General features: G+C 48.1%; 1 protein-coding gene across 7 annotated transcripts in view; it reads left to right on the top strand.

Annotated features, from left to right (window-relative positions):
* The window catches only part of BCORL1 (BCL6 corepressor like 1), a 64,669-nt gene extending 38,202 nt beyond the window's left edge, over window positions 1-26,467 (top strand). For all 7 annotated transcript variants that reach the window (XM_006082117.3, XM_023758053.1, XM_006082116.3 and 4 more), the window contains 7 exons: window positions 3,834-4,057; window positions 8,248-8,469; window positions 11,230-11,396; window positions 12,605-12,750; window positions 20,690-20,767; window positions 22,631-22,784; window positions 26,048-26,467. In XM_006082117.3, the coding sequence (XP_006082179.1) occupies window positions 3,834-4,057; window positions 8,248-8,469; window positions 11,230-11,396; window positions 12,605-12,750; window positions 20,690-20,767; window positions 22,631-22,784; window positions 26,048-26,327 (1,271 nt within the window). In that variant the 3' untranslated portion in view covers window positions 26,328-26,467. The remainder of the gene's footprint in view (window positions 1-3,833; window positions 4,058-8,247; window positions 8,470-11,229; window positions 11,397-12,604; window positions 12,751-20,689; window positions 20,768-22,630; window positions 22,785-26,047) is intronic.
* The last annotated feature ends 1,157 nt before the right edge of the window (window positions 26,468-27,624 follow it).

The following is a 27,624-nucleotide window of genomic DNA, read 5'->3' as shown; positions in this document are numbered from 1 at the left end:
AGCCCGCAACCTGGGCATGTGCCCTGAGTTGAACCATTATTTCCTGGTTCATAGGTCGATGGTCAACTACTGAGCCACACTGGCCGGACCAGAGGGGGTCATTTGACACTAGTCATAGGTTTTAGCTTGGGGTTGAAATTGAATGAGTTTGGACTAATCTACAGGTGAGCTGAGGATACATAGGCCCAAACCCTTCGATTTGTTATAAAAGTCTGAATCTATGGTCAAGGCCACAGTGACATCCTGGCGTGGTACAACTCAATACCAGGGAATTCTCTGGTTGGCTTGAGGGAGTTGGGTTTTTTGGGAGGCTAGGCTCTCTCACCTAGAATATTGGGTTCAGGAAGGAGGAGGGCATTAATTGGCTTTTCTGGGATGTCTCCAGCTCCTAAACTAAAATAAAGTACAATGGTTTTCTCAACTCAACAGAATAACTTAAAGTAGAAGTAGGCATAACTTTGCTTTCTCCCTTAAAGCCACAAAGGCTATTAAGAGGCAGCGTGAAGCCATAGCCAGTTGCTCAGTGGTTAGAACATCGGTCCATGGACTGAAAGGTCGTGGGTTTGATTCCGGTCAAGGGCACGTATCTTGGTTGCAGGTTCAATCGGCAGCCCTCGACCAGGTGTATGTAGGAAGCAACTAAAAAATGTATTTCTCCCACATTGATGTTTCTCTGTCTCTCCCCCTCCCTTCCACTCTCTCTACAAATAAAAAAAAATATCCTTGGGTGAGGATTAATAAAACAAAACAAAAAAAGAGTCAGGGTGAAGCTTTGAGGTGACCGAGGTGGCATTATTTTGTTGGAACCGAGTTGGACCCAAGGAGAAAAGCAGGTTTTCTTTGGCCATGTCAGATGCTATAATATGTAATCACGAAGGCACAGCCTGTCACCTAGCTAATATCAGTATGTTTCACTAAGTACTGTTCAGGAGCATTCCTATAATGGATTTCTAGATGAGCAAAACACACATCTCTGGGCTCAAAAATAACACCTCTATCTCGCACTCACTCTCTTTCTCTGACCTCTGCCCTTGAAGCAACAATTGATTGTCTCCTGTAATGTATTCATCCTGAGCTGCTGGCAAATATCTGCCGTTTCCTGATTAGCAAAAACTGAATAACCGCACACTGAGCCGGTAGTAGATATTGGGCTTGTTATAATGCAAAGAAGGCTAAACTTCATTTGCAGCTCTGTTTAAGTAGAGACATATATGATACCTATCCCTACACTTATGAGAGTAATTGAGCTAATTTTCATCAACTATGTGAGACAGCAGGGATAGTTTTTCCTTTTTTCTGTCAGAGCCATAATGGATTGGTCAGGAATGAGTTGTCAAGCTGTTGGCCTCAGCCACTTGTGTTCGGAGGAAGAGGAGCTTTTGTAGCACCAGTCTTCTCTAATGAGGGCTAGTTTCCTAGAAACTTGGAAACTTCTTATTGAATTTATGGGCTTTTGAAACCAGAAGAACCTTCAAGGTTGCCTGGTCCAGTTTTCCATCCAATACAGAGATCTCCACAGCACTCTTGGCAGGTAGCCTTTCCTTAAACAGCTCCAGGAGCATGGGGAACACTGCTTAGCAAGGCCTCCTATTTGACTTGGGGGCAGCTCCAGTTGTTGGAAAGTAGGTCATTCTCCCTCCATGTGTGTGTCTAAGGGTTTTCAGTTGAGGTTGTTGGCTTTGGCATATGGCCTGGTCACCTTCCTCCAGATCTGGTAGTGACCTTCATGAAGGAATTGCTTGGCAAACATCTCTCTTCTCAAAAAACTCTGATCCCTCCTATTACTACTACCCACCTTTCAGGTGGACATCAGAGAGTCAGGCAGAGTCCAAACTAGACAGGTTACCTTACTCCCATCAGAGCTTCATGACCTTTTCTTTGGTTCTGGGCTTGTGTTATTCCCTTCTTGACCTACAGAAGGGAGAGGAAGAGCTACTCCAACTCCCACACCCACTATCTCCACTCTCCGTTCCTTTCTGTGTTACCAGGAAGCCCTCGCTCCACCACAATTGTATAAACTCCAGAGCCTGCCCTGGTCTGGGTAACGAGGTAGGGGCTACTGCCTTTTTTGTGGCACTGAATGCTGTAATATAGCTACCCCATGTTTTCTGAGGTCCTCACAAGGCACGTTCTGTTCCTTCCTCTTTTTGCCTCAGCTCAAACTTGTTGCGTTAAAATCCCTGGTTTAGAATATTTTGATCGGAAGTGCCATTACAACCCATCTAGTACAGCAGTTCTTGGACGGGTTTGGGGACCCACTAGTGCAGCGGTTCTCAACCTGTGGGTCGCGACCCCTTTGGCGGTCGAATGACCCTTTCACAGGGGTCGCCCAAGACCATCCTGCATATCAGATATTTACATTACGATTCATAACAGTAGCAACATTACAGTTATGAAGTAGCAACGAAAATAATTTTATGGTTGGGTCACAACATGAGGAACTGTATTTAAAGGGCCAGAAGGTCGAGAACCACTGCACTAGTGGGTTGGGAATAGTTAGGAGAAAGTGGTAGTGTGACTTCTGGCCTTCTAAAAGCTTTGCATAACCTACAGTCAATTCCTCATACTGTAATGATGGCTCCCACATCTGGTCTGCCCTTGGTGATGCCACATGTGAGAGCACGTGGCCAGGTTGAGGGAGGCGAGTTGAGAATTCTTGGATCTTGGCAACCCCTCATTTTACAAATTGGAGAAACCAAGGCTGCAGCTATACATTTGACAGACATACTGATCTTATGCCATGTACTAGGTAGGCATGGTGGTCAGGCTTATGGGGGAGATAAAGAACACATGGGCATGGCCCTATGTAAAAAGCTTACACTTAAATAATATGATAATGATGCCTTACTCTTTCTAATACTTTATAAAGGGGTTTTGCATTTGTTACCTCATTTAATTCTTATGTTAGTCCTATGATGTGGATTATATTCTCCTCATTTTACATGCATAGAAATGAGGTTTGGGGAGGTTATGACTTGTCTCCAGCCAGTCACACAGCTAGTGGCGTGGCCAAGCCATGTAACACTAATAATAGCTAAGAGATAAGGGAAAACCCCGTCTATCCCTTCTACATGTGAGGTTTAGGACTGACCTGGGTGATGAGACTCTTGGTAATGGGGTTCCCAATGCCAATCAGGGATCCCTGCTCTGGAGTTGGAACCAGTTGTAAGAAATTAGGAAGTGCTTTGTTCAGTGAGCTGTGGGTAGAATTAGAGATGTTACCCAGTCTGTTCCAGTAACTTGATTTCCACCTCAGGGGGCAGCAGATTTCTGTGATTGTCCACCGGTTGAGTCCCAATGGCACTTTCTGGTTTTAGGGAGTTTCTGTGGCTTTGATCTTTCTGTCCTCAGAGAGTGACCAACAGGGCAATCAGGTGGGTAGAGTTGAGGCTATGAAGGAAGTCTCCCACCATTTACTCCCCACTCTAGTATGCTTCATACTTCACTTCAGCAGAGCTTCTAAATTTGTTTTCCCATTGGAATGGAGAAAGAGGCAAAGGGGATAGGGAGAAAGCTGAAAAGGAAGTTCTGATTTGCTTTGGGCTTTGGGGAAATCTTTTAAAAATGACCCTCATTTTGGGGACAGACAGATGAGTCTCCCCCTCCTGGCAGGGCTGGGAGTTGTCACCTGCTTATAGAGGAGGACTGACACTGAAATAGAGTGTCCATTTGAGAAGTAGTTCTTGGAATTGTCAGCACCAATACAGGTAGATAATTACACGTTTGTACTGAGATTCTAATCTCCAAATTCCTCTGATTCATGTTGGAGGAAGGCTTGATTTTTCTGTGTTCTATTTCCCTGACATTCCTTCTTTCCCCTTTGGTGCCTTCAGATTTAAAGGCCCGTAAGCAGAAGACTTCGTCCCAAAGTTCGGAGCACCACCTCAGGAACAGGAACCTTCTCTTGCCCAACAAAGCCCAAGGGATCTCGGATTCACCAAATGGTTTTCTCCCAAATAACCTGGAGGAGCCAACCTGCCTTGAAAATTCAGAAAAGCCATCAGGAAAACGAAAGTGCAAGACCAAGCATATGGTGAACGTCTCAGAAGAGGCAAAGGTGTGTTGCTAGCTACTGGGAGTTGTGGGAGAGGGGAGTGGGCTAGGGTTGCAGGCTTTCCAGAGGCTCCTCTGTCAACAGTTCTCTGAGTGAGACAGTGAGTGAGTGAATGAGTGAATGGGAGGATCACATTAACCCATATTTATTAAAGTATTTTAAACTAGTTCTAGAAGCGTTCAGGGGAGGATTTGAAGTTAGAGCTGACTGTAAGCATTTGCAAAGTATAGGGTTTGGCTCATGATGGCTTTTCCTCCACAAGCCTTGGATCGCTTTTGAGTTAAGGAAGAGTTAAAGAATATGGCAGCCTGAATAGCTTGTTAACATCCAATCAGGAAGCTTTTGTCTGCGCTTAACTCACTGGGAAATCAATCAGGGAGATTTCTGAGTTAATCAAGGTAGCAAGCGGGAGCAAGGTAGTTAATGTCTAGACAAAGGTTGCTGAAGGGTGGGGCCTAAGGAATTCCACTTGGGTCCCTTTATAGCCACCCATCCCCACACTCACTATCCAGTCGAAAAGGAACAGGTAAGTGGGCACTCACCATTCAGTAGCCAGGCAAACATTCTAGAAACCCTGTTTAAAATTGACATCTCTTTTGGGTCTGATGTTAACGACATGGGTGTTAGGTTCCACATTATACAATTTGAAAAAATCACAGTTCTCATCATGGGTGAGCTATACATTTGAGAGAAGTGAAAGTTTGGGTTCAAATGTGTACTCATAATATGTGTTCATCATTGCCAACAACAAAAATATGCTCATATTGGGCTTTTTATGGTGGTTGTGCTTCTTCTTGCTCTTTCCAGCTCCCAAGCAGGGATCCCTGCGGGGCACTGGCAAAAGGTGGGAGACTAGGTGCTCGTTTGCCCCCCCCCCCTTCTTCCCCATTCTGGAATCTGGTTCCAGCTCAGATGAGGTACTCAAACGTAATTTATTATCTTTAAAAATAGAGATGAGCCCTAGCCAGTTTGGCTCAGTGGATAGAGCATTGGCCTGCGGACTGAAGAGTCCTGAGTTTGATTCCGGTCAAGGGCACATGCCCAGGTTGCAGGCTCCATCGGCTGTGCAGGAGGCAGCCGATCAATGATTCTCTCTCATCATTGATGTTTCTCTCTCTCCCTCTCCCTTCCTCTCTGAAATCAATAAAAATATATTTAAAAAGAAGAGATGATACTCCTCCCATCTCACAAGGGTGTTTAGGGGAACAAAGGAGGAAGTATGTCTGTTAAAGGCTTTCATCATCCTAAAGTGCTTTCTGAGTTGGTGTACATTCTTGAGCTTTAGCCTAGGCAAGAATGAGGGGACAGCCTTAGCTGGTTTGGCTCAGTGGGTAGAGTGTTAATCTGCGGACTGAAGGGTCCCAGGCTCGATTCAGGTCAAGGGCACTTAGCTGAGTTGAACATGTCTCTCTCACATCGATGTTTCTACCTGTCTCTCCCCATCCCTTCTACTCTCTTTAAAAACGAATGGAAAAATATCCTTGGGTGAGGATTAACAAAAACAAAACAAAAACAATGAGGGGTCAGAGGTACAGAGTAGCAAGGGAGCAATGACCATTCCCTGCAACCTCCAGAGGGCTGAGGGGTGGGGGTTCTGGGGGGAAGGGCAGGAAAGTCAGGTCTGTGCTGAATGCTCCATTCACACAATGGCTCTCTATTCTCACAGCGACTCTTGGAGGTAGGCGCTGCTGTCTTCTTTATAATTAGGAAACTGAGGCTCTTGGAAGTTAAGGGACTTGTGCAAGGTTACTTTGGGGTCCTAAGTGACAATTGGTTCTTGAGGCAGGCCAGGCTGCCTACTGGAGCCCCACCCCTAGCCCCACCCATCCTGCTCTTTGCATATGCCTCCACCCTGTGAATGGATGGCTGCTCCTCTATCCAGGAGTCACTGGGGGAGGGGACGGCCAGGGAGGGAAACACTGCAACCCTGAGCAGTTTTAGCAAAGGTGGGAGTCACCCTCCCTTCTCCCAGCTCTTCCAACATTGAGATGGCCTTGTCCCACACAAAGGTGACCAGCTGCCTCGCATCCTGGAGCACATGCTGATACTTCTGTCTGGTTATTCTGCTTGGCGGTGTGTCCACTGAAATGTTCCTCCCAGAGAGGTTTTGTCCCTCACAGGGCCTCACTTTCTCCCTCGCACCTTTCTTTCTCTCCCAGTCACCACCACCTACTCCAGTTGCCCCCATGGCATGGGGCTTTGTAATGGGAAACAAGGTAGGGAGTGGTGGGGGACACGCCTGCAACACTGAAGCTGGGGCATTGGCCATAGGCTTCTTCTCACAGGGGATCCGAGCCAGGATGGAAGGGGGAGGGGGAGGTGACTCCCATTTACTCTTGTTCCTCCCCGGCTAAGGCAGCCTTCCTTGTCTCTGGCAACTCTGGCCCCTAGAAGGAGAGTTACCCTTTGGCTCCTATCTTCGCTTAGCAAAAACCTGGGCCCTTTACCTAGCATCCTCCAGTACTGCCATTATACACCACTGTCCTCCTGGCAGCAGAGCAGCATTCTACACTCAGAACTAGTGCCTTCCTGCTAGTGATTGTATCTCTCTGCCCCTTTGGGAAGAGGATGGATAGCAGCTCATGTTGTCTTGGGATTTACCAGAGGAAACAAATGCCCTGGCCCTCCTTTCCTGGCTTCATGTCTTTCTAGGCAACTTTTCTGGCTGCCCAGGGCTTGGCAGATGGCTCAAGTCAACAAATATTTGTTGCAACTACGTGCCCAGCCCTGAGTTAAACACTATAAGGAACAAAAGAGAAGATGACAGTATAAACCCTCCTTTCAAGGAGCTTAAAACTTAGCAGGGGAGGTCAGACTTGCCCATGGCTTCCTCCCAGAACGAGTGATCCAAAAGAGAGCAAGGAGAAGCTACATTGTCTTTTAGGACCAAGCCTTGGAGGTCACATATCATCATCTGAGCAATCTCCTATTAGCTACATAAGGTTAGCCCTATCCAGTGTGAGAGGAGGCTATGCAAGAGCATGAATATCAGGAAGTGGGGATCATCAGGGGCCATCTTGGAGCCTGATGAGGGCACAGTCTGCCCTCTGCCTCCCAATGATTCATGTCCCTCCCACGTGCCAGACACACTCACCTGGCAGGGGCCTTTCCCAAGGACCCTAAAAGTCTCAACTAAACATGGCATCAGCTTCAAATTTAGAATCTCATAGTCTAACTGAGGTCCAGGTTCAGATGAGGCTTCTTGGGTCTGGTTCCTTGAATGCAACTCCTGGAGCACAGTTCTTCTCAATACGAAGACCCCTGAACTAAGGAGACAAGTTGCTTGTCTCCATGGATGCAATACACCATGGTGGGACATGCATGGGAACTTACTCTAGACATTCCGGTTCAAATGGGAGGAAAAAGGAGACACGGGAGTCATTCATGAAGAAAGGACTGTAATGTTTTGTGAGCACCCACCCTGTGCATAGTTCTGGAGCCTCTTGTTCATGATTTCAGAGACCCTGCAGGGGAGAGAGTGGGGGTCAGAGAGTTGGGGCTTTGCAGCTAGTAGATGACAGAGGCAGAATTCAAACCCAGAATTGCCTGAATCCCAAGCCTGAGGCCTTCCACCACTCCAGGTGGGCATGAGTGTGACCTGGGGACAGGTATGGTAAAGATGGGGAAAGCCTGGTGAAGGTTAGATGTGGGGGAAGGTTTTTGCAACAAGAGTGAAGGCTTTCACAAAGGCTTTAGTTAAAGTTAGTTGTCTCTGCTCATCTTTACTCTCAGAGATTGCTTCTGCTTATAGCAGTGGTTCTCAACCTTCTGGCCCTTTAAATACAGTTCCTCATGTTGTGACCCAACCATAAAATTATTTTCGTTGCTACTTCATAAGTGTAATGTTGCTACTGTTATGAATTGTAATGTAAATATCTGATATGCAGGATGGTCTTAGGCGACCCCTGTGAAAGGGTCGTTCGACCGCCAAAGGGGTCGCGACCCACAGGTTGAGAACCGCTGGCTTATAGAGATGATGTATACAAACCTCTATGAATGGAGATTGGGACAGGTTACAGAAGGCATGCAGAGTGCTTGAGAGAAGCTGAGATGTCCCCTCAATATCTGATGTCCAATCCCTTCCTCCTTTCTTGGTTTGTGTGGTTGAGGATTTGAGCCCCCTTAGCATCTGCTCTCTGGGTAGAAGTGAATGGGAACCTGTGCTGACCCAGGACTACATCGCTGCTTTCCAGGGCAAAGGACGTTGGAACCAGCAGAAGACACGATCTCCCAAGACTCCCACCTCAGTGAAAGCCACGGAACTGTGCACACCCTCTAAGTGCCGAAGTGCCAGCCTAGAGGAGGCCTCAGAGCCCCCAGCAGCCCTGCAGATTCCCCCAGAGGCACGTCGGCTCATTGTGAACAAAAACGCGGGCGAGACCCTCCTGCAACGGGCGGCACGTCTTGGCTATAAGGTAGGGAGCATCCGCTGCAGGACACAATTGCCCTAGCATCTGGAGAAACCCTCCCGTTGGCTCTTCTGTGGCCTGGGCAGGGCTTTGTTTGGGGCTTGAACCTGGCTGGCCTCCTTGTTATGAATGCAAGCTTATTTGAATGGCAATTTAGAATGAACATAATTGAAATGGTAACACAATATTATGCAATACATTTCTAGGCCAGAAATGGTTTTGAGGGGGTTATGTTTTCTTGAATTACCTTGTGCAGTGGCTCCCGCGCTCAGAGGAAGAGGAGTGATCATAGAGTAGGTCCTCCTTTTTTTAGGTTTCTGATGCCTATAACCAACTCTTTTAAAATATCTTTTTATCGCCCTGACTGGTTTGGCTCAGTGGATAGAGCGTCAGCCTGCGGACTGAAGGGTCCCAGGTTCGATTCTGGTCAAGGACATGTACCTTGGTTATGGGCACATCCCCAGTAGGGGGTGTGTAGGAGGCAGCTGATTGATGTTTCTCTCTCATCGATGTTTCTAATTCTCTATCCCTCTCCCTTCCTCTCTGTGGAAAAATCAATAAAATATATTTTTTTAAAAATAAAATAAAAAATATTTTTATTGATTTCAGAGAGGAAGGGAGAGGGAGAGGAAGATAGAAAGATCAATCATGAGAGAGAATCATTGATTGGCTGCCTCCTGCATGCCCCCTACTGGGGACTGAGCCTGCAACCCAGGCATAAACCCTGACTGGGAATCGAACCATGACCTCCTGGTTCATAGGTTGATGTTCAGTCACTGAGCTACACAGGCTGGGCTGTAATCAACTCATTTAATGGCTATCGCACTCCCAGTGTCTCACTGGCAAGCTACTATCTTTCTTGAGCACCTAGTGTAGGGGCCTGGAGAACTGCCAAGGGAGATCTAAAGAGAAAACGATGAGCAACCCCTGCCCGCAAGATGAATTTTCTTTAACCTGGGGCCAAACCGCAAACAGGAAACTGCAGGAAAACTAACCAGGACAGGGCCAGAGCGGTAGGGCAGCCTGTCACAGGAGGGAGAGAGGGGTAGTCTGAGGCCCGGGAGAGAGGCGAACATCTGCAGTGGTTAGGAGAGTCGGGGGCCTCTTGCTCCCTGGGGCAAAGCAGGAGGCAGCACCCCTGAGGCAGCATTCCCAATGCAGGCACACGTGCTCATGTGCACACTTGTTCACTCACTCTACCGGCCATCCTGTGAGCTAGCTGTCAATCAGTATGGCTGAGCAGGCCATTTTCACCAGGGCCTGGGAGGGTTGATAATGGGCCCCTGGTAGCTGCTGTAGTCTCTTCCCTCAGAAGAAGGCTTGCCTCTCCCTTCCCCTCAGCTTATTCACCAGCTTTATCCCAGACTAGTTAAAGTGCTTCTGGGCCTGGAGTTCTGCTTCTGATCCTGTCATTTAAGCCCAGGGAAGCTAATAATTACTACCTGGACAAATGACCACACTGGATTATACTCAGAACAGTCTTTTTTGTTGTTGTTGTTAATCCTTACTGGAGGATATTTTCCCCATTGATTTTTAGAGAGAGTGGAAGGGAGGGGGAGACACAGAGAGAAAAACATCAGTGTGAGAGAGACACATTGGTTGGTTGTCCCCCGACTGGTGCCGGGGATCGAGCCTGCAACTGAGGTGTGTGCTCTTGACCGGAATCAAACCTGGGACCCTTCAGTCTGCGGGCTGACACTCTATCCACTGAGCCAAACTGACTAGGGCAAGGAACAGTCTTGATTAGGGGAGGGCTGAGATAAGCATCCAGGTATAGTACTTAAAATGATGAAAACCAGCACCCCCAGGTAGTACTTAAACCAATTCTTTCTTCCTTGTTCTCGAATTACCAGCAGAGGCTATGCTTGTCACCACATGTCTCATTGCCCTTGCAAAGCACCAGACTAGGGAACCAGTGCTCAGGGAGTCGAGGCCTGAGGGTATGGGCTCTGGGTGGGTAGGTGAGCCTCTCTGAGGCTCTCACCACAACAACCCACACCCAGATGAGTGTTGTTGGTCATGAGAAATGCCTCCCCACTGGTGAGGAAACAGTCCAGAGCTGAGGCCCTGGTGATGGCCGCTCAGGGCTGACTTTGTTGTTGTTGGTTTTTTTTTTCTTTCTTTTTCTGTTAATCCTCACCTGAGGATATTTTTCTATTGACTTTTATAGAGAGTGGAAGGGAGGGGGAGAGACAGAGAGAAACATCAATGTGAGAGAGACACATCTATTGGTTGCCTCCTGCACATGCCCCGACCAGGGCTGGGAATCGAGCCTGCAACAGAGGTACCTGCCCTTGATCAGAATCGAACCCAGGACCCTTCAGTCCATGGGCTGACACTCTATCAACTAAGCCAAACTGGCTAGGGCAGGGCTAACTTTTTTTAAAAAAATATATTTTATTGACTTTTTACAGAGAGGAAGGGAGATGGGATAGAGAGTTAGAAACATCAATGAGATAGAAACATTGACCAGCTGCCTCCTGCACACCTCCTACTGGGGATGTGCCTGCAACCAAGGTACATGCCCTTGACCAGAATCGAACCTGGGATCCTTGCATCCGCAGGCCGATGCTCTATCCACTGAGCCAAACTGGTTAGGGCAGGGCTAACTTTCTTGACAAAAGATTTTGAGACTCGCCGGTTGGTCCCCAGAATAAAGGGCAGGCTCTGAGACTCTCCCAGACATTTGGAGAGCTTCGAACCTAACTGGGGTGGTTTCAAGAATTAGGCCACTTTTTGCTCATGGAGCTATCCTTGTCCCCACAGGATGTTGTTCTCTACTGCCTCCAGAAAGACAGTGAGGATGTGAATCACCGCGACAACGCCGGCTACACAGCCCTGCATGAGGCCTGCTCCCGGGGCTGGACCGAAATTCTGAACATCCTGCTGGAACATGGGGCCAATGTGAACTGCAGTGCGCAGGATGGCACCAGGCACGCTCCCCCCCTCCCCTCCCTGCCACTCCCACCCTTCCCCCAGCTCAGCTCCGGTCTAGACCTTTGCAGCATGCCAGGCTGCCAGGCTGCGAGTTGCACAGAGGCCTTGTCAGGAGGGGTTTTAGGAAGAGATCTGCAGACTGCAGGGGGGACCGGATTAGGGCAGGGATGGATGTGTTCCCAGCTGGCCAGTCCACAACATTTACCAGGGGGAGACTGAGGTTGTCTAGGGATCACCCCATCAGATGCATCTTTGCCAGGAAGACTGCTCAGGTGCAAACCATCCTGGTGGTGCACCTGTCTCGGGCAGAGTCTCAGGCTTCAGGCACTAGGGTAACATACAGATTTAATTTTTTTTAATGGCTACACTTATATTTATTTATTTATCCTCACCTGAGAATATTTTTCCATTGATTTTTAGAGAGAGTGGAAGGGAGGGGGAGATACACAGAGAGGCACACACATATCGATGTGAGAGAGACACATTGATTGGTTGCCTCCCACATGAACCCCCACCAAGGCCAGGGATCGAGCCTACAACCCAGGTACATGCTGTTGACCAGAGTCGAGCCAGAGACCCTTTAGTCTGCAGGCTGACACTCTGTCCACTGAGCTAAATCAGTTAGGGCCTGATTTGATTCTTGATTGATCTCTATACCCTTTTTAAAAAGACACCTGCTGTGTCTTAGAGAAATTGCACCCATTCTCTTCTGCTCTATCAGAGGGCTTACTTCCTGGCAAAATTGAAACATGAGCCACATACCAAGTGGGGGGACTTGGGTCAAAGGACTCTGGCTCTGCTTGGCCACCACGTGTGGAGCTGTTCTGCTCATCCCTGCTCATGGGAAGTCATCGGGTCCTTCTGTTCATCACCCCAAGCATCTGCTTTAAGTTTATCCTCAGTCGGGGTCCATTCTCTCCAACCCCAGTAGTACCAATGGAGCCTCGTTGTGCCATAGAGACAGTCTCAATATGTGGGGGGAACATAAGAGAGAGAAATGGAAGGGAGGAGAAGAGCACAGGGAGAGAGGAGGTGGGGAGATGTAGTGGGGGGTGCAGGCCAGAGACGGTTCCTCTCCTCTAAGTCTTACCCACATTGTACCGGGGTCATCTCATTTTACTTCTCCCTGACAAGGCAGCCTGAGGTCTAGACACCCAGGTTCCCACTTGGGCCCTATTGTCCTCACCCTGTATCACCTCCACAGGCCAGTTCATGACGCAGTAGTCAACGACAACCTGGAGACCATCTGGCTCTTGCTGTCCTATGGGGCCGACCCCACACTGGCCACCTACTCGGGGCAGACAGCCATGAAGCTGGCCAGCAGCGATACCATGAAGCGCTTTCTCAGCGGTAAGCACAGCCCAGACTTGAAGCCAGCATCCTTGAGGCTGGCTTCTGAGTCCTGAATTCCTGAGGAGAGAGTCTTCATCTCCCTCCATCTCAAACAGCTCCCATGAGAGGCGTCAGCCCTTTTCACAGGCTTTCTTTCAAGCGTCTCAGAAATCTCTATATACTTTAAAAAGCCCAAAGGCCCACTTCCTCTTGTCCTTGTGCCGTGAGTGTCCACATTGAATGCATCCTCTTCAGGACCCTGCTAGCCTGCGGGGACCCATTTCCTAGCGAGGCATGTAGGGCAGGCCTCCCTATGGGACAGCAGCCCCACTAACAGATTTAATTGGGGGAAAAATGTATTGACCTCTGCTTTGAATGGGATATCAGTTGCAAAGAAGTGACACAGTGTTTTGTTTTCCGGTTTTGCATTTTCTCCTGTTGGTGATCAGAATAGAACCCTTGGGACCCCTCCTGGCACTTTATTTCTCACAGCCCTTGCCTGTGGTAACTGAGTTGTTCCCTCTGCATCCCCCCCCCCCCAATTCCTTTCTCATCCTCACCTAACCCCTGTGGAAAAGTGTCTGGTGTTCAGGCCTATGGCAAGGGCCACAAGCCAACATGCATTCGTTTTCTCATGAGCAGATGGCAGCTGTTTGTCTGCAGTTAGATAGCTATAGTGAGTTGGGCAGCGGGAGGAAGATAAGGAGGGGAGTCTAGCTCGGGCATGCTCAGTGGGAATCTTGACCTTTGAAGGAAGAAACCCTGCCTCCTCAATAACATCACAGCTTGGCCCTCCCTCTAGCAGTTACTTCTTCAGACTGCCTGAGTGACAGACAGACGGAGCTGTATCACTCACCCTCCTCGGAGGTGTTGATGTTTGTGGTAGAACCCCTCTGGGATTGGAAGCCCACAGGACCAAGGGTTTGTCCAAGGTCACTCCCTGGTTAGTCTCCCCACCTCTCCCTGCCCCCACACAACACATGCCCCAGAGAAACAGTTCTGGGCTCCCAACCAGGGGCTCATTTGTTTATTGAACAAAGGTTAACTAGGTGGAGGAACCAGAACTGAAGATCTTCATGAAAGGAAGCCTAGATGGGAAGTGCCACCTAGATGCTAATAAAAGCTGGAGGGGAATGAGGGAATGCCACTGAGGGAGGCCTTGGCTTCTGCTCAGGCAGCCTCCATTCTGTCCCCAGTCAAGTCAGCTAAACCCAGCAGTTGCTGATCACCTAGTACAGGCCTCAGGCCTCACAGCCGGACCCAGCCTCTCCCTGGCTCAGGGAAGGACTGTCTTTTCCTTTCCCCCAGCTCTGGCATCCTAGGCCCCTATCATCAAGGGGCAGAGCCACCTTGTGATGCCCATTCAGCCATTTGTCCTGGGCCAATGATGACTCCTATTCCCTTGGCTGAACCATTCCCAGAGTGCAGGGCTTGAGGCAAGCACTCTGTGGCCTCCTCCCACATACCATACATGTACTCTCTTATATGCACACATGTGGAGGTGTCTGCACACCACTCGATTCCCAGGAAAAGCTGGCACAGGTGACCATCCAGAGCAGGGGTCCTCAAGCTACGGCCCGCGGGCCACATGCGAATACAAATATTGTATTTGTTCCCGTTTTGTTTTTTTTACTTCAAAATAAGATATGTGCAGTGTGCATAGGAATTTGTTCATAGTTTTTTTTAAACTATAGTCCGGCCCTCCAACGGTCTGAGGGACAGTGAACTGGTCCCCTGTTTAAAAAGTTTGAGGACCCCTGATCCAGAGCATCTCAACTTGATAAATGCACTGCATGAAGCTCTGTCTCTAATCAACAGCTCTAATCCAGGGCCTCTGTGGTCTAGAGACTGTCCTCCTGAGCTCCTGAGGGTCTTGGGGCCTTCTGGGTCCACATAAAGCTATCTCTGACCACCTGAGTTAGCAGACGAACTCTTTATATATATATATATATATATAATTTATTTATTTTTCAGAGAGGAAGGGAGAGGGAGAGAGAGAAACATCAATGATGAGAGAGAATGATGATCATCTGCCTCCTGCACGCTCCCCACCGGGGATCGAGCCTGCAACCTGGGCATGTACCCTGACCGGGAATCAAACTGTGACCTCCTGGTTCATAGGTCAAAGCTCAACCACTGAACCACACCAGCAGGGCAGCAGACGAACTCTTTACATCTCTGACCCCTTCTCCAAAATCCCAATGGAGTTTGAATGTTGAAACCATTTTAAGTAGTTAAGAAATTAGAAATAAATACATTTCTCTCTCTTCTTCTCATTTCTATGAGAAATAGGTAGCCTTTTGATGCCTCTTTAAACTAACTCGAGTGCCAATCCCTGTTGCAGAAGCAAGAGAAGACTTTTCTTAATTCCTGCACTTCCTAGCTTGTCCAGGCCGAGCACCTTTATTCAAATCTTGACATTGTTTCTCAACATTATGGGGTGGAGCTGTAGCTTCATAATGGGGTCCAGGAGCTGAAAGGAATGTTAAAACTGAGCCACATCTTTTCCATGCAAATGGGAAAGTGGCATTAAAGGGAGATCTCTGTCTGGCTATTGGAGAAAGTGTGAACAAGCCTGGAGGCCAGGACCTTAGCCCGCCACCCCAGGAAGGCAGGCACTGAGAGTCAGTGGGCTTTCAGGAGCGGGGCCTTGGGTCCAAAGGCTGTTTGGGGGGATGTGAGGGCAATATGCAGGGTCTTTTTAAAAAAATCCAGGTACAGTTCACCTAACAACTGTTTCGCACTTAGTATATTTACTATGTTGTGCAACCATCATCAGGTGCTTTTGTGGTTCCTTAAAGTGAGTATTTCTCTTTTTGTGTCCTCATATCCCTCTTTCTCAGAGCTCAAGAAGCCACTGGGTAGAGTGGCACAGTGGCTCCAGGAAGCACCATGAGGCTGGAGGTTGGAGAGGCAGTTCCCTCCATTCCCCCACCTCCCTGTCCCTACACCTGGATGCATTTGGGTGGACTTCTGGATTTTTCTTTTACCCTTCCTGTCTGGCTGAAGTATTTTAAAAGCTTTTTGCTTTTCATCTCTAAGCATTTGCCTGATCAGACTCTCCATAGGTTGTCTTCTTCCTCCCTAGTGGGGATCCCACTGGGCAGAAAATGAAGGAGAATCCCAATAGGGTGCAAAGGGCTCGCAGCCGGAAAGGTGAGCGAGAGCATCAGGGTTGCGCCTTATGTAGAGCTTCCCTCACTTTGTGCAAGGCCCTTGTTCAGGAGGAGTCTGGGAATCAGATCCTCTTTTAAATACGCAAAGGAATATTACTATTTACGGGTATCTGTAGTGAATCCTTTTGTAAAGCAGGTTGGTATTCATCTGGGTTAGAAATGTGGATTTCCTGTATTGGGTTGGCTTAAAATGAGGCCCATTTCTCTCGAGCTCATGAAGGATGTAGTGGCACTCCTTCATGCGTTTATTCATCCACGCATTTAGTGTTCACCTGTTAGTTTTCAGGTACAGTGCTGGGTACTAGAGGTCAGATAGTGAGCCCTTTCTCTTACATCCTGGGGCTTGGAGCACCAAGCCATCCAACCTCCCTCCAAAGGCCTTTGGAAGACCTCCTCCTCGGGTCAAATGACAGGCAGGCATGTGACTGATTTGCCTTTGACCCTTTGAAGAGAAGAATAATATCCAAGCTAGCCAAGGGAAAACAGGTTCATTTTTCCTCCTTTGTTGGAAAGAATGTGGGAGCTGGGGGCGTTGTTGCCGTTTGGTTTGGGGCATTGGAGGAAGTATCGGGACTGCTTTTCCTTCCACTGATGAAAGGGTTAGCAATTTACCACTTGAGGTCACTGAATCACAGGTTTTTGTTTTTCCTGCCGAAGACCTCTGCTGTATGACCCCATGTTGAAGACCGCTTGTTTTTTTGTTTTTCTCCCCTTTCATGTCCCTCAGCTGGCAACTTGGTTGGAGGAGATGGGGAGTGGTCTGTTGGGACCCTGGGAAATAGAGAATCTCTGATTGCCATGGTGACCACTCACACTGAGTACTTAAAACATTTTTTTTTAATCGAGGCAAAATTCACATAAAATTAACCTTCAAAAGTAAACAATTCAGTGACATGTAGTGCATTCACAATGTTGTACAGCCACTACCTCTATTTCGTTCCAAGACATTTTCATCACCCCCAAAATGAAACCCCGTGCCCCATTAACCAGTTGCTTTCATTTCCCTCTCTCCCCAGCCCCTGGCAACCACTCATCTACTTTCTGTCTCTATGGATTTGCTCATTCTGGACATTTCATATAAACAGAACTCCTTTTATGGGGCCTTTTGTGTCTGACATCTTTCATGGAATAGCATGTTTTGAAGGCCCATCTATGTGGTAGCATGTTTCGGTACCTCATTTCTTTTAAGGTTGAATAATATCCCATTGTATGGACATACCACATTTTCTTTACCCATGCATCAGTTGACTCACATTTGGGTTGTGTCCACCTTTTGGCCATTGTGACTAGAGCTGCTGTAAATGTGCATGGTACAAGCATTTGTTTGGGTACCAGTTTTCAGCTTTTTTGTTATATACCTAGGAGCAGGGTTGATGGACTGAGGGTATTTTTTTAAAAACTATGTTTTTATTTATTTTTTAGAGAGAGAGGATTATTTTGGTTAATCCTCATTTTTTTAGGAAGGGAGAAGGAGAGAAATATAGAAATATCAACATCAATCAGCTGCCTCCTGCTTGCCCCACACTGGGGATGGAGCCCGCAATGCTGGCATGTGCCCTGACCAGGAATCAAACCGTGACCTTCTGGTTCATAGGTCGACACTCAACCACTGAGCCATGTCAGCCGGGCTGGACTGAGGGTTATTTTTCAGGAAAGAATAAGAGTAAAGGACTGAAAGTTATGGGAGGGGGCAAGGAAAAGGAAAGTCAGTCTCCATCCTGATTGTATGTGAAGACCTGTGAGGAAATGTGACTTGAAGCTGCACCATCGAGCAAGCCTTGTAATTTCTTCCTGTGTTCCACTCATGGGCCTGTTCGGACTTTTGCATCTTTGCTCATGCCAGTTAACTTTGGCCATCTCAAAAAGGGAAATTCACCTGCAAATGACAAAGATTTGCTGTTAGGAGAATTAGAGGAATGTGCCGGGGGCTCTGAAGGCAGTTTCCAGAGAGGCGTCCTAGGAATGTAGTGACCTAGGGCTGCTCTGATGGAGTCCTCGTGTGACCTCTTGGTGGGGACTGCAGTCATTTGAACGCATAGGTTTCGGCATGCTGGTGAAGCAAGCACATTACTTTATAGTCTGTAGTCTTGCCTTGTAATTTCTCCCTCCCTTATTTTGTTATTTTGGTTAATCCTCACCCGAGGATATTTTTCTATTGATTTTTTAGAGAGAGTGAAAGGGAGGGGGAGAGACAGAGAGAGAGAGAAATATCAATGTGAGAGAGACACATGGATTGGTTTCCTCCTGCACACACCTTGGCCAGGGTTGGGGATTGAGCCTGCAACTGAGGTACATGCCCTTGACTGGAATTGAACCTGGGATCATTCAGTCCACAGGTCGATGCTCTATCCACTGAGCCAAACTGGCTAGGGCTCCCTTCCTTTCTTTCCCATATATTATGTTCTTACTATATGTAGGCACCTAGGCTTAGGTACTAAGGAGACAATGATGAACAAGACAGATGTGGTCCCTATCTTTATGATCTCATCCCTGGATCTCCTAGCACACCTAGCACAGAGCTAGGCACAGAATAGACACCTGCCTAACTGACCAATGCTTTAGGAAGAAACCACTGTCAACTCTAAAGTGACAGGGTACAGAAGAGCACATAAACTGGCAGCCGTGACCTCAGAGTTTTTTCATAGAATGAACAAAAGATCTAATATACTTGACTAAAGGTTTTCCATTTTGGCTGCTCAGCCATTACTTTGAAAGCTTCTCTCTGGCTGCCTTTTCCTACTGGAAGAAACCCTTCATCTCCTAGAACGCTGCTAAAAACAGACTCCTTTCACCAGGTCACAACAGCTAAGAGGTATTTTTGCTGATAGGATGTGTGAAGATAAAGGTATGTTGGAGTGGATAGGACCTTCCATCAGGGGAAAATAGCTCTGCTCCTTTAAGAGTGGCTGCCTGCTCACTTCCTCCTGGGATTTCATTTTCAGGGGGCACTCTCACCTCATCTGTGCCCTGTGGACTCTCCCGTCCGGTTGCCCATGTGTCCCTTAAGGGCTGGTGGCAACCATACACAGCTAAGTCAGCTTGCCAATTGCCACGAGGTGGCATATTGGTAACCGCAGGTCCATGTGCCCACAGATGACACAATTGAATTTGTTGTTAAAGACCTGCTTTTTGTCCACGTGGGACTGAAAATTGAAACAGTTCCACTAGATGAAGCGTAGCTAGGAAACAAGGAGGCTAAGTGGTGACCTGATGTCTGTTCTCAGATCAAGCAAGCAAAAGGTGGTTACAATTTTTTTGTGGTAAAGTACTTATAACACAATTTATTATTCTAATAATTTTAAAGTGTACAATTGAGTGGTATTAAGTATAGTCACAACGTTGTACAAACATCACCACTATTGAGTGTCAGAACTTTCTCATCACCCCCAAAGGAAACCCTGTACCCATTAGGCAGTCACTTCCTGTTCCCTCCCAATCACCAATCTGCTTCTGTCTCTCTAAATGTGCCTGTTCTGGATATTTCATATATATGGACCCATATAATATATGGCCTTTTATGCCTGGCTTATTTCACTTAATATGGTGTTTTCAAATTTCATCTAAATTGGAGCATGTATTAGCACTTCATTCCTCCCTGTGGCTGAATAATATTCCATTGTATGGATATACCACATTTGCTTAGCCCTTTATCAGCTGAATAACATTTGGGTTGTTTCCACTTTGGAGCTATTGTGAACAGAGCTGCTGTGAGCATTTGGGTGTTAGTTTTTGCTTGAACACCCATGTGAAAGGTTTTTGTGAGGATAAACTTGGCCATCTCCTAGATGTTTTTTGTTGTTGTTAATCCTCACCTGAGGATATTTTTCCATTTATTTTTAGAGAGTGGAAGGGAGGAAAAGAGACACAGAGAGAGAAACATCGATGTCAGAGAGACACATCAATTGGTTGCCTCCCACACGGGTCCCTGACCAGGGCTGGGGATCCAGCCTGCAACCGAGGTACGTGCCCTTCACCCCTTGACCAGAATGGAACCCAGGACCCTTCAGTCCACAGGCCGACAAACTGGCTAGGGCTCCTAGATGGTTTTCAAAGATGAAACAGGAATTGTGCTTCCTTATCTTACTTTGAATTGGGGAGATCATGATTTGGCGATGTTTCTCTCTCATTGATGTTTCTAACTCTCTATCCCTCTCCCTTCCTCTCTGTAAAAAATCAATAAAATACATTAAAAAAATGATTTGGATAAATAAACATTGTAACCAGCAGGGAATTAAAAGTCCTGGGATGGGTCTAGGATTCTGCTTGCAGAGTAATTGCCCTGCACCATTTAAAGCAGGGATCCCAGACCTAAATGCCTTCAGGCTGATCCTGTAAGAGAACAGAGCAGGCTGGGTGGGGACTGTTGAATTGGACAATAGCACATGTCGCCTCTTCCTCCAGCCAACTGTTGACATGCAGGAATGTGGATTCAGTGTTGCCAGATCTTCTAATATTTTTTTCAAGAGAAGTTGGAAATCTGGATTTTTTTTTAAGTGAAAGCTCTCAGTTTTAAAATGATGGATGTTAATTATTATTATTAATTTTTGTTTGTTTAAAACACTGGGCCAACCCCCAGGTGGTCAGTGGGCTAGATTTGGCTCCTGGCTGCTGGCTTGCAACCTGTGATTGACAGCCAGAAGCAGATCACTCTCTCATCACTCCCAGCCCCTCTTGTGGTCCTCCCCTTCTCCCATGTTCCTAAGCCCATGTGTATGTACTTTGCTTCAGATTCTTTATCCAGCCTACCCTCCTTGTCTCACTGCCTTCTCTTCTTTTATCAGATCACCTTTCGGATCTTCAGGGCCGTGCAGAGGGTGATCCTGGTGTATCCTGGGACTTTTACAGCAGTTCCGTATTGGGTAAGCTTGCAGTGGGATTCTTCCCCCACCCCCACCCCTCTCTATGGCTCAGAGATGTGGGATTTGCTTTGTATTTCACTAATTCTTCTTAAAGGCCGGAGTGACCCTGTGAAAATTGCCCTTCTTCCCCTGTTACTGTTAGTAGCTTATAGAGCTTTTCAGCCCAAACTCTAGTGCTTGCCTCCCCCAGACTCAGAACTCATTGGCCTAAACTAGGAGATGCTGCTTATTTGGAAAAAGCTATCATTAGCCCTCTACCAACCCCACCCTGGTATTTATTTTTAATTTGCTCTCTTCCAAGGTCCCTTTCTCTTCCCTTGTTTTGTCCTAACCCAGCCAGAAGCACCACCCCTATGCACATTGTCACCTTTTGTGGTATTGCTCACACTCAAGAGACCCAGCCCCTCATCTGGCAGCTGCCACTCCCTCCCTCCCCTGCCCCACAATGTGTACAGCAGTGATGGCGAACCTTTTGAGCTCGGCGTGTCAGCATTTTGAAAAACCCTAACTTAACTCTGGTGCCATGTCACATATAGAATTTTTTTTTATCTTTGCAACCATAGTAAAACAAAGACTTATATTTTTGATATTTATTTTATCTATTTAAATGCCATTTAACAAAGAAAAATCAACCAAAAAAATGAGTTCGCGTGTCACCTCTGACACGCATGTCATAGGTTCGCCATCACTGGTGTACAGTTTCCGAGATAGCTACCATCTCCCCAGCCCTTAGCCTTCTGGCCCAAGTTTTCCTCTCTGAGAAGAGCAGCCAGTCTTTATCCGTGTCAGTCGTCTATCATTCACCGTCAGGCCAGGGGCTGCAGACTGAGGGAAGCACCAACCTCTAAGCTTCAGGGGAGCTGGAGCAGGAGCAGGTGGGGACAGAGTGAAATATACCGTACCCACACTCATCTGGGCAAGGGAGCTGGCCAAGCCCCCTCTGGGCTTTTGGAGATTCCAGCAGGCAGTTGGGGTGGTTTTGGAAAATGGGGGGGTGGGGGTGGAGAACAGGTGTTTTTAACCTTGCCTTTGACCATGATGGTATCTTCAAGCTTTCATCTCCAGCAGTGGAGCAGCTCATCCTTCACATCACCTTGCTTTTTTCCAACTGAAAGGTGGAGTAGTATAATGAATCTCTGGCCTCAAAAGATTACTATCTTCCAGGGCTCGAACTTTCATGTGCCATGGGATTATCGAACCTTGGCCCTGGCCAGGGTTCTGTAGGCTTGCTGTTTTTCTTCTAATCACCCACCTTCATACCCCTTTGTCTTTTTGTTGTTGTTGTTAATGCTCACCCGAGGAGGATATTTTTCAATTGATTTTTTAGAGAGACTAGAAGGGTGGGGGAGAGACAGAAACACTGATGTGAGAAACATTGACTGAATGCCTTCCGTACACACTGTGAGCGGGACTAGGCTGGGGATAGAGCCTGCAACCAAGATATGTGCCCTTGACCGGAATCAACCTGAGAACCTTCAGTCCTCAGGCCGATGCTCCAACCACTGAGCCAAACTGGCTTGGGCTGTCTTTGGGGGGGTTTTAATCCTCACCCGAGGATATGTTTCCATTGATTTTTAGAGAGAGAGGAAGGGAGAGGGGGAGAGAGAGAAAAACACTGATGTGAGAGAGAAACATTGATTGGTTGCTTCCTGTTTGTGCCCCGGCTGAGGATCAAACCCGTTGTAATCCGGGCACCTGCCCTGACTAGGAATTGAACCCGAGACCGTTCTGTGCATGGGATGAAGCACCAACCAACCCAGCCACACCAACCAGGGCCATACCCCTTTGTGTTGTTGGAGCATTTCTGTTCTTCGGTTTTGTGCATCTAGCTAAGTCCTAATTCCCTGTGTGCTCTCCTTACAGATGAAAAAGAAGGGTTTGCCTGTGACCTCCTACATAACCCCCCTGGGAGTTCTGATCAGGAAGGAGATGATGGCGAAAAGGATGATTTTATGTTTGAGCTCTCAGACAAGCCTCTTCTCCCTTGCTACAACCTCCAAGTGTCAGTGTCCCACGGGTAAGTAAGTGTCTGAGAGACCTATGGGAACTGAGTGCCAGGATCCTGGCAACCCCTGGTCTGCCTTCCTTAGAGGGTGGAATTCTCCAGAAGGAAGCCGAGACCTGGAGACAAATGCTGCAACATGAGAAAGATAATATATGACTAAGACCATCCTCAGTTTCCAGCCCAGATTGGTTATGTTCACAACAGAGGCTGGGCTGTAAGCTCTACATACGCTGAGTGTATTTATTTCCCAAACCCCAAATCTAGGTTCACTCTCTGGAGGAGTTTTGTGCTGTTCCTGGGTGAAAGAGATGATCTGGGAGATATTTGGACTGCTGAACTATTAGAATCTCTGGAACATTTTTGTGGTTTCTGGGGACAGACAGAATATTTGAAATCGAGAGTCTAGGAAAGGTCAGGACATATGGTTGCCATCGGTATGGGGCCACTGGGGTCCTTAAGTAATCCCCAGGCTGCTTTCTCACAGACTTAATGCTGGGGAGAGGATGGCCATCAGTGCTGTCATCTCAGATTAACATGTATTTTATATCGGGGATCAGCCATTGTCGGAGACTAGAATTTACCTGACACTTAACATTAGACTGAACCCAATTTAGTCTCTATTTGATGATTCGGAAGGCTGTTGGGCAGCCTGCAGGGCCACGGTTCTTGTCAGGTTCACCGTATGGCAGCGTGTGGCAGTGCTAGTTAGGATGATGAAGGAAGAATTGTCCTTTTTTTCTTAGCCTTCACCAAGTATTTTCTCTCTGGTCTCTTCTTCACATATTTCAAACAGCTTTGCAAACACTTTCAAGGGTACTTTTCCTTTGATATCTATTGTTAAAATATCAGATCTTTTTTTTAAGTGAAAACCCACAATAGAGGGAGGAGTGGACAGTGGCTTAGGAATCCTTCAAGTGAGCTCCTCCGTTGAGGACTCCAACCATTCCACCACAGTTTCTTTGCATCCCTTCCCCCATGGCCAGATAAGAATAAAAATAGCCTATATGATGACACTGTAGGGATCAAGTTTCAGGGGCTTTTGGTCCTTATTCTTCTGGGCATAAGCTGATCCCTGAGGGCGGGGCTGGGCCTCTGGGATATAGTATTGCACAGTTAATTAATTCCTCCAAAGTATTCAGCACCTCCTTCTTTGAAACAGGATCTTGGGCCCAGGCAGTAAAAGGACCAGGGCTGTGTGCTCTAGGTGTGGACAGAACACAAGCAACCTGGGCGGCACGCCACTCGGCAAGCAGGGTGGCAGGGAGGTTTTTTGGTCAAGAGCTGGGTGTGGGTAACGCTGGTTTTCCTGATGTTCCATCTTCTAGCGCCTCTTCTGAATCTGCCCTTCCCCACAGCTGCAGCACGATGTGAAAATTTTGTTTTTCAAGAAGTAGGGGGGGTGTGGAACAGTGACTCGCTGAGGCCTTGTGGGGTTCAGAGTGCCTTCTGCATCATCAAAACAAACCTGAATTCTGATCACTAGTGTCAGTGTTCTAGGAGGTTTGCCATTCTTCTTTTCTTAAATATATTTTTATTGATTCCAGAGAGGAAGGGAGAAGGAGAGAGAGAGAGAAACATCAATGGTGAGAGATAATCATTGAGCAGCTGCCTCCTGCGTGTCCGCAACCCAGGCATGTGCCCTAACTGGGAATCAAACCGTGACCTCCTGGTTCATAGGTAGATGCTCAACCACGGAGCCACACCAGCTGGGCAGGGTTTGCCATTCTTTGATGATCCAAGTGTATGGTATTTATAGTCCTTTTCTCTTAACTCAGAGCGCTCCATTCCCTGATTGTGTAAGATGACAGTTTTCACTCATTTGGAAGAAATGTTGCATTTTAGGGATAAGACTTGTGGGTCTTGGTAGAAGTTTTAGGTGCTGTGTAGAACCTTCAATTCCATAAACATGTCTTAAGCAGTTGCACCTTTCCGAAATGGGCTCCATTATAAATAGTATAATAGGGGTGTGAACCAAGTGCCAGAGACTGTGGAGGGTGGGACGAGCAAGCAGCTACGTTGGCAGAAGGCTTAACAGGTAATATGGCATCTGAGCTAGGCCAGAGAGGAGAGGAGGAGTGAGGGTGTGGCATGAGCAAAGGCACTGAGACACCCAGGTTCCAAAAGTTTAGAAAACAGGGCTAGTCCTTCCCCAAATGGCTGGCACTTGGGTGGAAGATACTGTGTGTGTGTGTGTGTGTGTGTGTGTGTGTGTGTTGGGTGACGATTGGCCTGAAAAGGTTGAATGGGGTCATGATGCTTGGAAGGTCTTGCATAATGTCACACCAAAGAATTTGAAGTTTGGTGTTTTGTTTTGTTTTTTGCTGAAGGTACTGGAGGTCCATTGAAAACTGTTTAGGGAATGAGTGAACAGGTCAGATTTCTTTTTAGAAAACTAATAGTAACAGAGGGTCCAGTGAGGGTTGGGGAACAGAAAAGTGACTCTTGGCAGCAAGGAAACCAGCTAGGAGGCTGATGTAATATGTAATATAGTCCAGGCCAAAAGTGGCGAAGGCTGGACGTGGGACAGTTGAATGGCAAGAAGGGAAAGCCCTGGACGCAGGGACCACTGACATGGGGATGCAGCATCGCTTCTTGGTTTAGTCCACGCAAGCGGCTGGCCTATGACTGGCCTCGCCAGCACCCCTCTCAGCTGTCCCCAGGCTGCCACCCAGTCGGGTGTGCTCAGCAAAGGCAGACCGGCTGTAATGTGAGCTCCGGCCCTGCAGAAACGATGGTGCTGCCGCTGGAGAAAAAACTTGTCTAATGCATTCCAGAGCCAAAGAGAAATGCCTTTTGGATTACCCGCAGTTTCGGCATTTCTCCATGGCCCCCCTCTGCTGGGGAAGATCTTGGAGAAAAAGGAGGCAGGGGAAGCCAGAGTGCGAACAGGGAAGAGAAACCAGTGGGGCTGCAAGGGTCAGTGGCGAGGAGAACTGGACCCCGCAGATGGTCAGTTCTGGGGCATGGTGCCGGTGAAGGCCTAGGGGAGCCTGCTAAGAGTTTTAGGTTCTGGAAGGCCCTTTCCCCCCTGCTCCCACTTTTTGGAAGAGGTCAGTCATGGGTGGAGTGCTCGCCATTTAGCTGAAAAGCTGGGCCAGCCAGTGGAGCGGACAGGAGCAAATGTTTGCCTCAGCTACACCCAAGGAGCCTCTGGTTTAGTGGGGCGTGGGGGGGTTGCCAGATGGGCAGCCTTCCTGAGCCTTCTAGAGTGTTCCCTGCACGCCCACCGCTTCCCCTCCACCCCCTTTCCTAACTCCCATCCTTGCCTTTTGCAGGCCCTGCAACTGGTTTCTCTTTACTGACGTCCTGAAGAGGCTGAAGCTTTCCTCCAGGATCTTCCAGGCCCGGTTCCCGCACTTTGAAATTATCACCTTGCCCAAGGCTGAGTTCTACAGGCAGGTGGCCTCCAGTCAGCTGCTGACCCCTGCCGAGAGGCCCGGAGCCATGGACGAGTGCCCCCCGGGCTCCTCTGAGACTGTGGAGCTGGTGCGGTATGAGCCCGAGATACTTCGGCTCCTGGGGTCCGAGGTGGAGTTCCACCCCTGGAACAGTTGATGGGGAAAACAGCTCCTCCCTTTTCTTCTTTCTCCTCCCAATTTCACCCTTCCCCATCGCCCATGTTTTCCCCCACCCAGCACCAGACCGCAGAATGAGGCAATAATCCGGACCAACAAGAAGCCGCCTTATCAACGCCAGCATTAGTGACTGGATTTTTTTTTGAGGGGGGCGTTACAATTAGTTCTCATCTCCCTGTCATCGTTATTGTTGTGTGGTTGATGATGGGGGTGGAATGTTAAACTCCACGTCTGAGGACGAGGTCCCAGGGGTGGTGGGAAGTAGCACCAGGGTCCCTTGGACTGGCCGCCTTGTATATGACTAAGACCAAACCTGGGCCCTGGGTGGCCGTGGCCTGTCTGGAGGAGAAAGGAGAAAAGCCTAAATCTCTGAGCGCCCCTTCCATTCCCCTGTGTTCTTCTGTCTTCCATAGTATTTATTTTATTAGTATTTAATTTGTATTTCATTGGTTTCTGATAAGTCTGTATCACTGTGATAATTTGAGACAACTTGTATTGAGGGACTTTCTTCACCTCCTTTCTTTGTTTTTCTGTTGATAAGCTCTGGAGCTGCTCCCCCCTCCCTCCCTCTGACAAAGTTACTCCCAGGGTCTCCCCTACCACCACTGGGGAGGGGGTGGAGAGAGGTGGGAGCCATCTGCTTGTGACTAATGAAGGTGGCTGGTGCTGGCCCAGGGCTGGGGGTTTGGGGTAAATCCTGAGGCTTTGGTGCTCCCCTACCCCCAGTTTTTTCTGTTTCATCGCCCCCTACCCTTTGCAGCAAGCAGCCCTGCTACCTTGACATTGGTTTACTGGGGAAGAGACAGCATCGTGGGAGGGAGGGGTTGATGAGAGTTGAGAGGGTCTGAAGGATGAGGTCACCTCCTCCTCGTGCTTTCTTCACTGCTCCCCTCAGAGTGCACAATATGGGTGTGTTCCTGCAGCTATGCCCCCTGCACCCCCAGCCGCCCACTCCTGTGTGCTCTTAACCTCTGTGGATACTGAGCCTCTCTGCTCCCAACCCTTTCCCCCCATCTCTCTCCATCACCAGACTCACAGGACCCCTTCCTCTCTCCCTTTCCTCCTCCCTCTGCCCCCTATTCTGCTTCGGAATCTGCAGAGGGCTCTGGGGTTGACTGCCAGGTGTGAAGTCTGGCCTCAGCTGTTTCCTAGGTGAGGGCAGAAGACTGGTCTCGGGCAGGACCCGGGGCTGAGTGTGCGGCCTCCAGCACTGGGCGTGTTCAGGGAGAGAGAGGGATGAGCTTGGGCTGCTTCCCTGTCCCCACCCCACCCCCGTG

Source organism: Myotis lucifugus, unplaced genomic scaffold (assembly GCF_000147115.1).
Source record: "Myotis lucifugus unplaced genomic scaffold, Myoluc2.0 scaffold_2, whole genome shotgun sequence".
In the NCBI taxonomy this organism is placed as follows: Eukaryota; Metazoa; Chordata; class Mammalia; order Chiroptera; family Vespertilionidae; genus Myotis; species Myotis lucifugus.
Note: the sequence above shows the minus strand (reverse complement) of the source record. Positions and strands in the feature narration are given on the sequence as shown.